The following is an 11,519-nucleotide window of genomic DNA, read 5'->3' as shown; positions in this document are numbered from 1 at the left end:
GGATACTGGGTTAGATGGACCATAGGTCTGACCCAGTATGGTCGTTCTTATGATACCTCAAGGTTTGGGATTGGGAATATTTTGCTGAATTATCTCCTGATTGTTCTAAATTTACATATCCACTTAAAATATGGCTTTGGTGTTTCTATATATTTTTCTTTCTTTATATAGGAATTAGATACAATGCTCCTGTCAGCTACTGTCTAAGTTATCTGCAAAAAACCTAGAGTTTTCATGTACCTATGTAACCCCTGAAATCATGGTTAAAATTGCCCCACCTACCAAAATCTGAAATAGCGCCCCTCCTGACTATGTCACCGTCCACACTCTGAGTCTCTGGACTAGCTCCCTCTTCTTCACCATATCAAATTCAATTTTCTGGTCTTTTCCATAAGGTCCTTTGCAACTTAGTCCCTCCCTACTCATTGGCTCCTGTCCAAATCTTCCAAGAATAAGCTTTCTTGCATCAGCACATTCTGTTTCACAGCTGAATTAGAATAGCCCTTCCACTTTTCAGGAGATGAGGGGCTGCTGTTCGCCCCCTCTGCATAGATATGAATCATAGAATCATAGAATATCAGGGTTGGAAGGGACCCCAGAAGGTCATCTAGTCCAACCCCCTGCTCGAAGCAGGACCAATTCCCAGTTAAATCATCCCAGCCAGGGCTTTGTCAAGCCTGACCTTAAAAACCTCTAAGGAAGGAGATTCTACCACCTCCCTAGGTAACGCATTCCTGTGTTTCACCACCCTCTGAGTGAAAAAGTTTTTCCTAATATCCAATCTAAACCTCCCCCACTGCAACTTGAGACCATTACTCCTCGTTCTGTCATCTGCTACCACTGAGAACAGTCTAGAGCCATCCTCTTTGGAACCCCCTTTCAGGTAGTTGAAAGCAGCTATCAAATCCCCCCTCATTCTTCTCTTCTGCAGGCTAAACAATCCCAGCTCCCTCAGCCTCTCCTCATAACTCATGTGTTCCAGTCCCCTAATCATTTTTGTTGCCCTTCGCTGGACTCTCTCCAATTTATCCACATCCTTCTTGAAGTGTGGGGCCCAAAACTGGACACAGTACTCCAGATGAGGCCTCACCAATGTCGAATAGACGGGAACGATCACGTCCCTCGATCTGCTCGCTATGCCCCTACTTATACATCCCAAAATGCCATTGGCCTTCTTGGCAACAAGGGCACACTGCTGACTCATATCCAGCTTCTCGTCCACTGTCACCCCTAGGTCCTTTTCCGCAGAACTGCTGCCTAGCCATTCGGTCCCTAGTCTGTAGCTGTGCATTGGGTTCTTCCGTCCTAAGTGCAGGACCCTGCACTTATCCTTATTGAACCTCATCAGATTCCTTTTGGCCCAATTTTCCAATTGGTCTAGGTCCTTCTGTATCCTATCCCTCCCCTCCAGCGTATCTACCACTCCTCCCAGTTTAGTATCATCCGCTATGATATGATATGATAGCACAAAGTATGAGTCTGAACAATACTATTTCCTGTTAAGTTTGCTAGCAGTAGAAGTGGTCAACACTTTTCAATTTCTGATTAAATTTCAAAATTTCTGGAAGAAAGTAAGTGAGGGACATTTTGACAAAAGGTTCACAATTCACTACCAGTGCCATGTTTTCTATTCAGTTTTATGTCTGGGTGGGAGTTTTCAAATGTTGTAATTCTAACCAAATCTGGAGATTTAAATAAAATGGGAAGAATTTTCTACAAAGCTTTTCCTGATCAGCTCTGCAGGGGAGCTTGGTGGTTGCTCTCCACTCCTCAGGAACTTGGGGTAGAGAGGGTGTAGGTTAGCATTAGTTGTGGTGTTGCCCTTTGAGGGTCTTTCCCAGTAGGGTTGCCAACATTATATTTAAAAAACACGGGCCAGACCTCAGAGGACCCCAAATTTGACTTGAACCTATGAAGGCAAGTCCCTTTCCCCACCCCCATTCTTCCAAGGGTTTCTCTCTCTCTCTCCAGCTCTGGATGTAGCAGAGAACTCAGGGCCTCAGTTGCTGGGCCAGAGCCGCTGCAACTCCTGTTCAGGTTTGGCACAGGTGCTGGGAGCCAAGCTGGAGACTGCAGTTGCTGATCTTTGACTGCTGCAGCACTGTGCATCCGGCTGGGGACATTGGTAGAGATTCTGGGAGCCAGGAGGCTATACCCCGGGAGTATTGACACACATCCCCTCCCCCCGCCGCCAGACAGAGCTCCTTCCTGACTCCACCCTTCAGTGTAACTCAAGGGCAAACAGCAAGGATCAGCAATCTTTGGCCCATGGCCCACCAGGGTAAGCTCCTGGCAGGCCAGGCTGGTTTATTTACCTGCCACATCTGCAGGTTCAGCTGATCACAGCTCCCACTGGCCGCAGTTCACCGCTCCAGGCCAATGTGGGCTGTGGGAAGCGGCGCGGGCTGCAGGATGTGCTGGCCGCCAATTCCTGCAGTGCCCATTGGCCTGGAACGGCAAACCGCAGCCAGTGGGAGCTGCAATCAGCCCGACCCACCTGGGGACTTACCCTGGAGGGCCGCGTGCCAAAGGTTGCCGATCCCTGGCACACAATCTGTACACTTGCTCTGCCTGACAGAGCCTGCACAGGGAAAGCAGATGGGATTGCTGCGCTTAAGGGTTGGAGTCAGCAGGGACCCTGTCCAGCAATGGCACAGAACTCACAAGGTGCATCTTTCCACTCCCCTCCCAACCCTGGCCCTTGAGCACCGCCTCATCTGCTCAGGTTGCCAAACCTCCAGGATTGTCCTGGAGTCTCCAGCTATTAAAGATTAATCTTTAATTAAAGATTGTCATGTGATGCAACCTCCCAAATATGGGGAACCAAAATTGGCAGCCGACAGCTTCCCCTCTGCAGCACTGAAGGGCCAGGGTCAGAGGGGAGGAGAGAGGAGTTGAAAGATGAGGCACCTGTGAGTACCGGCCCCCTGCTGTTGAAACGCGGGATAAAAGGCGTCCAGAGGTGAGATTTAGTAGGGGACAGGTTTCAGAGTAACAGCCCTGTTAGTCTGTATCTGCAAAAAGAAAAGGAGGACTTGTGGCACCTTAGAGACTAACCAATTTATTTGAGCATAAGCTTTCGTGAGCTACAGCTCACTTCATCGGCAATTATCTGTTTAAACACTGGACGTCGCTTATAATTAGGTTGACTAGATGGCAAGTGTGAAAAATCGGGACAGGAGGTGGAGGGTAATAGGTGCCTCTCTAAGAAAAAGCCCCAAATATCAGGGCAGTCCTATTACCAGCAGGACAGTGGGGTGGGAGTAGGTATTGTTTCATATTCTCTGTGTATATATAAAGCCTGCTGCAGTTTCCACGATATGCATCTGAGGAAGTGAGCTGTAGCTCACGAAAGCTTATGCTCTAATAAATTGGTTAGTCTCTAAGGTGCCACAAGTCCTCCTTTTCTTTTTCCTATAAAATTGGGACATCTGGTCACCCTAGTTATAATACAGGGCTATTGGGAACCCACCAGCTCTTATTTGCGCCCCACCCCAGCTGAGGGAGCACAAATCTGTTCCATCCCAGGGTCACGGGTGAATTACAGCGGGACTCCCAACAACCGACGCACACGGCCCGCCTCAGCTGCTGTACCACGCGCTCTTCGCCGTGCCTTGTAGGTATTGTGGTGCTGGGCCCGTGATGCATTCTGGGTATTGTAGTCCGGACGTTCGATCTCCCTGGGCCAGCGCTGCCAGGGTTGCGATTCCCTTCTTGAGATTCGGTTGGCCGGGCGAAGGTATCCGTCGGTATATAATGTGCTCAGCCAATCCGACTGGGCCATGTCGGAGAAGCTATCGTCCAATGGGCCGCCCGCGCTGTGAATGGCCCACAGTGTTTGGTTGTTGTCGTAGAGCTGGTGTGGCGTGATTGGCCCCCTCGAGGCAGGTGGGCGGGGTGGGGAAGCCGGACTTGGGGCTCCTCGGCGGCGTTGTGGTCTCACAGGAGCCCTGCGATGGATCTGCGGAAGCGGCTGGCGTGGCTACTCTGCGCCGCGGCGCTGTTGAGCTGTGGCCTAGCCACTGCGGGTCAGTATTTAGGGCCCCGAGGGCGTAACCCCCACGTCCCTCTCCCGGGCGGGGCAAGGGGCTCGCCTCTCTACCGCCTCCCTGCCCGTGGGGTAGCCGCCCCTCTAGGACGGCAGCGCGGGGTGCCGGCCTTGGGGGAGAGCTGGGGGTGGCGCGGGGATGGGGGCACTGGGGCTTCGAGGGACTCGTGGCTCGGCGACACGGGCGCGGGGAGAGAAGCGTCGGGATAGTGGTGGGGACTGGAGACAGTGGGGTGGCTGATCCAGGGATAGGTGCGGTGTGGGGTTAAGTGAGGATGGGATGGTGGGATTTGGGGGCACGGGTGGTAGTGGGGTGGATGGGGCAGTGTGGGGTCAGTTGGGGAGGGCATGTCAGGATGGTGGGGGATGAGTGACAGCGGGGTGGTGTAGAGTCAGGTGGGGAGAGTGTGTTGGGGTGGTGGGAGGATGGGGGACAGCTGGGTGGCTGACCCAGTGATGGTTGTGGTCTGGGGCAGGGGTTGGCTGCCTGCGGGCTGATTTTTAGTGGCCCTCAGCTGCCAGTCAGGGTTCCGGCTGCGGGCCCCATTCAGCCCGCTGCTGGCCTGGATGGATGGAACCCCGGGACGGGACCCGGCTGGCAGGGGCCGGCAGCTGGCAGCGGGCTGAGTGGCGCAGCGTGCTGCCGGTCTGGGGTTCCATCTGCCATGTGTGCTGCCGATCTGGGGTTCTGTCCGCCAGGCCCTGCCAGCCAGGGTCCCGGCCGCTGGCCCCGCTCAGCCCACTGCTGGTCTGGGGTTCCAGCCACCAGCCTCTGCCAACCGGGGTTCTAGCTGCCAGCCCCGCTCAGCCTGCTGCCAGCCCAGGGTTCCGTCCATCCAGGCCGGCAGCAGGATGAGCGGGGCCAGCAGCCGGGACCCCAGACAGGCAGCGTGGGCGGCAGATGGAACCCCAGACTGGTAGCATGCTGAGCCACTTCTCAAAGGTTGCCGACCCATGGTCTGGGGTAAGGTAGGGAGGTGGTGTTGAGATGTTGGGGTATAAGTGACAGCAGGATGTATGGGGTGCTCAGATGATGAGGGGAAGGGGAATGGGTAACAGGTGGCTGACCTAACTTGTAGTGTGGGGTCAGATGGGAACACATGTCAACAGCTTCTAACCTTCTACTTTAGATTGTTGCTGGTGATGGACTTGTCTGTTTTGATAAACTGTTTTAGGGAAGGACTGAAAAACATCATGCTTGAGTTAACACATCAACTGCCCTCAATCTGTTGGCTCTTATGTAGAGTAGAAAAAAAGGTGATTTTATTTTTTAAGCATGTTAGCAAAGTGCCGTTAAGGGGGATCCTGGAAGGTGTTAAGAATTGTGTGCACTGGATGCCAATGTTTTTAAACACCTTGTAACCAAAATGTGTGTTTATAAAAATACCCTTTTCTCTAATTTAGACATGTCCTTAGTAAGTAAGCAGTGCTGGAGTTTCTTCTGTTAATAAAATGTCTTTAGTGTTGTAAGTGTGCATAATACATCGACAGTGCTTCGTTATGTTATTCCAAATACTTGTTAATTGCATTGTTTAATTTATCTCTCTTTCACATTCCCTCAGCCTCCAGTTCACACAACCTTCCCATGTTTTTACAGACAGATGCTTGAAAGGATGTTATCTGGCTACAGAGGCTATGTGTACGATAACATTTTTGTCAGTAAAACTTTTGTTGGTCAGGGGAGTGAAAAAACACACCCCAACCAACAAAAGCATCGGTGTGGACAACGCTATGTCGGCAGGAGATCGTCTCCTACTGACATAGCTACCAGCACTTGTTAGGGGTGGTTTAGTTATGCTGGCATAGAACAGCTACGTGGGAGACCTGACACCGGAACAATTGTAGCAGTACAGCTGTGCCACTGTTGTGTCTGTAGTGTAGACATAGGCAGAGACAGCTTCACCCTGAACTTTTTGGGGAAAAGATGCCTCCCAAATGGGCTTTTTGGAAGATTTGTGATATTGGGAGGTGTCACTTAAGAAGATGACCTCATAGTCAACCTGATAAGTTTTTGGTAAACAAGTCCTAGACTTTTTATCTTTTGCGTATGCTACCAGCTAGAGGGTTAAAAATTGAAGGTTGCCTTGTTCAAGTACTGGATCTCCAATACCGTTGTCACAGCTTTTGTAGATAACATAACTGGCCATCTGTGTGTTTCCCAAAGTGTAGTACAGAAGCATCTAGCTTTCTGAAGTCAAAAAGATAACATAACCCCACTTACCCAATACACTTGCTATCTACCACTTCTCAGAGTGCTTATAAAGAAATTACAAATGAAAACTGGTCTCATCCCACCACATATGAATCAATCAGTCGTACATGCAGGATATTTAAGTGCATGTGATTGGCATGGCTGGTATGTAGCATGTAATTTTTTTGACAGGGCTGTGTTCTCTGGAGTGTGATATCCTGGTAGTTGAACTTTGAACCTAGTACTCAAGGTTTTGTTTTGTTTTGTTTTTTTATACAAAATTAAATTGTGAGTAATTGATGGTATGATGAATATCCTCAACAATAGGGTATGTTTAAAACACATGGCACTATGTATGCATGTTGGCTGCCCTCTTGGTTGAAATATGGGGGATTGATCTGGGGACCTCCAGAGCTAAGAGCATGAACAGCTAAAGAGCCAAGGCTCTGTAGCTGAGGGCTGTAACAACTCATATCCTCTGTGGATCAGCACAGAGAGGGGCTTGGAACACATATTCACCTGTGTATTATGTATTGCAGAGTTCGATTCTGTCACCAGATTTTAATTTTCAGATGCTTAAGTTAGGTACAAACATCTATAATAAAATACATAGGTAATATGTATTTGGTGTGTTAGGTGTTGCTAAGGGGTTGCTATGGCTAAAACTTGGAATGGTCATCATGTCAAGATCCAGATATAACTTTGAATGTATCAAAATGATTTTTGGCAGCCACTGTGATCCTGGAAAGGCATTTCTTAACTAACATTTGCTTTAGAAGGTTATTTTGTGAACTGGTTCTGGCTTGTGACTATTTTCATTGGATTCTCTGATATCCTGCAACAATAGGCCTATTGGTACTTGAAACATTCTTTGACGGGTCTGGTACAAGCCTAGAGGCTTGATGTTGAATGCTAAAACTCAGTTGTTTCACACTTGGAGCAGGCCTCCCAAGTGGATATTTGAATTCCTAAATACTCACCCATAACTTCTGGAGGCTAATCCTAAATCATCTGGGATGTGGAAAAATTATTTCTGAGCAACCTCAAACTCTTGAACCTGCAATTTAATTGTCTGGATTCAAAAGTTTTTGATAAGGTTTCTATTTCGGTTCATAGCTTATCAAATACTGTTTTTGGCCTTGTAACCAAGACTCACAATCCTAGTTTGAAATCTTAATTTAATGAAAACCTTAAACTTTGCTCAAATCAGTAATTTATTGGAGACTTCATGCTTGCTGTTAAGCCAAGAAAAGTGTTGGGCCTCAAATGAATGCGCCTCGCCATCTGTTTATAGAATAAGATGTAAATATGTTTGAAAGAGAGTGTGATTTAGATGAGGACTCTCTTGATGTAGCTCAATCCAGATAAAATTTATAAGATACTGGAAGACATGGCAAGGATTACATCTACCGTTTTGGTTGAGGTTCTGTATGCACCACTTGTCAGTAGACTTTGCAGTCTCGGGTGGTGTCGGACTCCCCCCTGTTATTGGATGATAGGCTTGTTTTTGTTTAATCTGCATTGGGTATGGAGATATCTAAACAGTTATTTAGTGGGGTCCTGGAAAAGACTGTTCCAAATCTTTCCCTCCTTCATGGACTTCTTTGGTTTCTTCTAGGTATGTTTATGGAGTATGATACTTACTTGTGCTGATGTGTTGGTTTATTTCATGTCTTAAAGAGTCAGAAATAAATCATGACCTGGTATTACTGATCTTCCTGCAACAAATCAGTTCCCGAATTGTGGAAGTACTAAGAGAAGGCCTGATATTTCATTATTTTGGCTTTATAAGTGGCTTCCAAAAAAGTCTGTGTAAAATACAAATGCTGAAATTGCTGAGTCTAGAGATGTGTTTCTGCAGACCCTCATGTACAGTTCTGGTTGTTATTTTTTTACCCACCACCTCAGTCACAGTATTGTACTTGCTAATGCTGTTCAAAAGTGCTGCCATTCGTTTTAATCACATTCTTCCTATGTAATACATAGACAGTCCTCCAGTGAGAACACTTAGATGGGTTAAGTAGGGATAAAAGAAATCTGTTTCTTAATTATGAAAGTTTAATATAATCATGGACTTATGAGAAGAGTGTGTGTGTGTTTGTTTTTGTTTTTTCCTGTTTCTGTTTGTACACACACAAGTTCAGGTTTCACATCATTTGCTATTGTTACATATTGGAAATATTTCATTTGTACTTCAAGGTGTTCTGGTACTTCTGAGCCATCAGAATAATGTTTTTTTTCCTGATTCATTCCTTTTCACTAAAATCTCAAAACCAAATTACTGTAGCCTAAAATTTTATCCTTTATTCTTTTGTTGTTGCATATAACTATTGCTGGTCCGATTTGAGGCTTTGTCTTGCACGGATTTTTCTCTCTCTTTTTTTTTTTTTCCCCCCCCCACCCCCGGAGGTATTTTCCATCCTGTCTGATAGAGGAGGCATTCTTGGCAGCTGCTGTTATGCTGTGCTCATCCTGGCTGACTTGAGTGGGAAGTAGTATGCTGAAGTCTGATCATACAAAAATAAATATTCCCTCAAAGTTCCCTTGTAGTCTAAACCCCAGATTGTAATTTGTAGAAGAGGATTGCTGTAGAGGTAGCTTTGGAAAAGTTCAGCCAATAGTTGGAAAGGGGTTTGAACGAACCTTGAATGTTGCCATAAGAGGACTAATACTGACTGGCTACCGTCTTTGCAGTGCACTAATGGAATAGTGGTGGGACAAATAACTGAGTAGGACAATTTGAAACTAACCTTGCTGAGGCAACAGCTTGAAGTGATGGTTACTCAAACACCACATTCCTGGTGATTGGCTGTAATAAGCATGGCATTGTGTACAAATTTGGTTCAGGAGTCTCTTACCTGAAGTGCGTTTTGGGTCAAAATTTGGTATAGTCAGAAGAATTTATCCATGTGAGGAAAGTCCTTTTTTTAATGTTTCATGTTTGTTTATCTTTTTTTTTTTCCCCTTAAATAAGTAAAGGCCAAATTCTATTCCAAAGTATAAACAATCAATTGTCCCTCTCAAAATGAAAGAAATGGTCCCTAGTTAATAAAAACACACACAGCCCTGCATTGATAGTCCATTACTAAAATATCTTGGGTATTGGTTGGTTGTGTGGTATTGTTCAGAATTTGGAGCATTTACAAAAATCTGAGTGGAAAAACTTAATTCTCAGAGATAAGTTGGGCCATTCATGAGGCTTTTGGGAGATTCCTTATGGCACTACTAGATCTCTGGCTATTTCCAAAGGATGAATAGCCATCTTAGCCTGTAATTTTAACACTTTTCTAGACTAAACCTAACAGAATTTCTCTACTGTTGCTGACTGCCCCACAGTGTTGCACATTGACACCTGAGTTGTCCATTTTTTTTTTTTTTCCTCCTGGAGTCTGGGCTAAACCTGTCTGACCTCTGGTGGTGGTCTACCCTCAGATGGCCCACACTGCACAACTTTTTTCCTAATTTCTGGTTCCTCCCACAAAATACAAAAAATGTCTTACCCAACCCTTGTTCCTAGAGGTACTTCTAATGTGGATAGTACACACTATCAGTCCTCTTTCTTCATCATTAATAGGTTGGGTTGACTTGAGCTTGTGAGTGCTTAAAAGAAGTGGCAAAACAAGTAATTAATCCACATGAAATGCCTCATACTTAAGTACTGTAGGTAGAATTTCATTTGGGGCACAAGACAGTTCAGGGCTGATGAAGAAATTTTGCATTAAATTTCTAACTAAAATGTTCTTTTTGTCTTGTATTGTCGGCTTGTTACCTTTTAATAATCTTCACTATCCCTCCATTTGCTTAAAAAATGGTAGGATTAATTTCCAATCAGCCTTTTCAGAACTAGCATCTATAGCACTAGGCAACCCTTCAAACAGATCCAGCAAATGGTAAGTGACCCACTTTTTCTGAGCTTGGATTTGCATTTAGAAAAACAAATGAACAATTAGCTCTAATCACTGTTTGGCAAGTGCATAAACATTATAATCTTTGATTCTATTCACTGGACAAACATTGGTTAATAATTCCCTCTTATTTCAAACCGTGACCTACCACTAGCCCCTCATTAACACCTCCAAAAGATCCTTTTTAATTCTCTCTCAAAGTAGGCGTGCTTTTAATTATAACTGTAATGTCCATGTTCTGTTCAGCAGTTCTGTGTCAAGAATTGTAGGTCTGTAAATGATCCCTTTGCTGTTTGCATTATCCAGTATCACTGCAAGTTAGTCTGCCTAATTTAACTGGAAAATCATTTAAGAGCCCAGTACAGCTAAATAAATTAAAATTGTTTTTGCCTTTTTTAGCAGTCTGGTTTGGAAAGAACGTCTGTGTAACAGCCTGTTAACTATGTTATACCTGCAGCCTGTTAATTTAGAGCTGGTTTCTTCTAAGAGAAGCTACATGATGCAACTGCAATGAAACAGTTCCATTGTTTTGCTTTTGAGACAAAAACAAAACAAATTTAGTCCTGGTTTGTACTGCTAATTCCCCTCACCTGTCCCACCTCAATTTTGCATTTCTGTCCCTATACACATGTAATTGTTGTGAATGGGCAGTTTCATATGTGTATGGAGGGAACACACCCTATTAGACTGTTGGTATTTTGTTTTGTATGACTTTGCCATACAATTAATAAAGTCCTTGGATTAATCAAAAAACTAAAGGAGGATAATGTAGTTAATCAACATAGATTTATGAAAAATTAACTTGATATTTTTTGAGATTATGAGTTTGGTTGATAAAAGTAATAATGTTGACTTCTGTAAGCTGTCTGACTTGTTACTACATAATGTTTTAATTAAAAAACGAGAACAGTATAAAATTAACATGGCACGTATTAATGGATTAAAAATTGGCTGATAGGTCCCAAAATGTAGTTGTAAAGGAGGAATCGTCATCAGCTTCCCGTTGGATCCCACAAAGATCAGTTCTTGGCCCTCTGCTATTTAAAGTTTTTATTAATGACCTGGAAGAAAACATAAAAACATCACTGATCAAGTTTGCAGATGACACACAAATTTGGAGAGTGGTAAATAATGAAGAGGACAAGGACACTGATTCAGAGCAATCTGGTTAGCGTGGTAAACTAGGTGCAAGCAAACAGTGTGTTTTAATATAGTTAAGTGTATACTTCTTGGAACAAAGAATGTAGACCATACTTACAGGATGGAAACTACCCTGGGAATTAGTGACTCTGAAAAATATTTGAGGGGCGTGGTGGATGATCACCTGAACATGAACTACCAATATGATGATATGGCCAAAAGAGCTAATGCAATC

The 11,519-nt window shown here is 44.9% G+C and overlaps 1 protein-coding gene across 2 annotated transcripts in view; it reads left to right on the top strand.

Annotated features, from left to right (window-relative positions):
• The first annotated feature begins 3,878 nt into the window (after positions 1-3,878).
• Positions 3,879-11,519, top strand: part of SEL1L (SEL1L adaptor subunit of SYVN1 ubiquitin ligase) — a 56,736-nt gene continuing 49,095 nt past the window's right edge. For both annotated transcript variants that reach the window (XM_073349350.2, XM_073349351.1), the window contains exon 1: positions 3,879-4,028. In XM_073349350.2, the coding sequence (XP_073205451.1) occupies positions 3,956-4,028 (73 nt within the window). In that variant the 5' untranslated portion in view covers positions 3,879-3,955. The remainder of the gene's footprint in view (positions 4,029-11,519) is intronic.

Source organism: Lepidochelys kempii, chromosome 6 (assembly GCF_965140285.1).
Source record: "Lepidochelys kempii isolate rLepKem1 chromosome 6, rLepKem1.hap1, whole genome shotgun sequence".
Lineage (NCBI taxonomy): Eukaryota > Metazoa > Chordata > Testudines > Cheloniidae > Lepidochelys > Lepidochelys kempii.
Note: the sequence above shows the minus strand (reverse complement) of the source record. Positions and strands in the feature narration are given on the sequence as shown.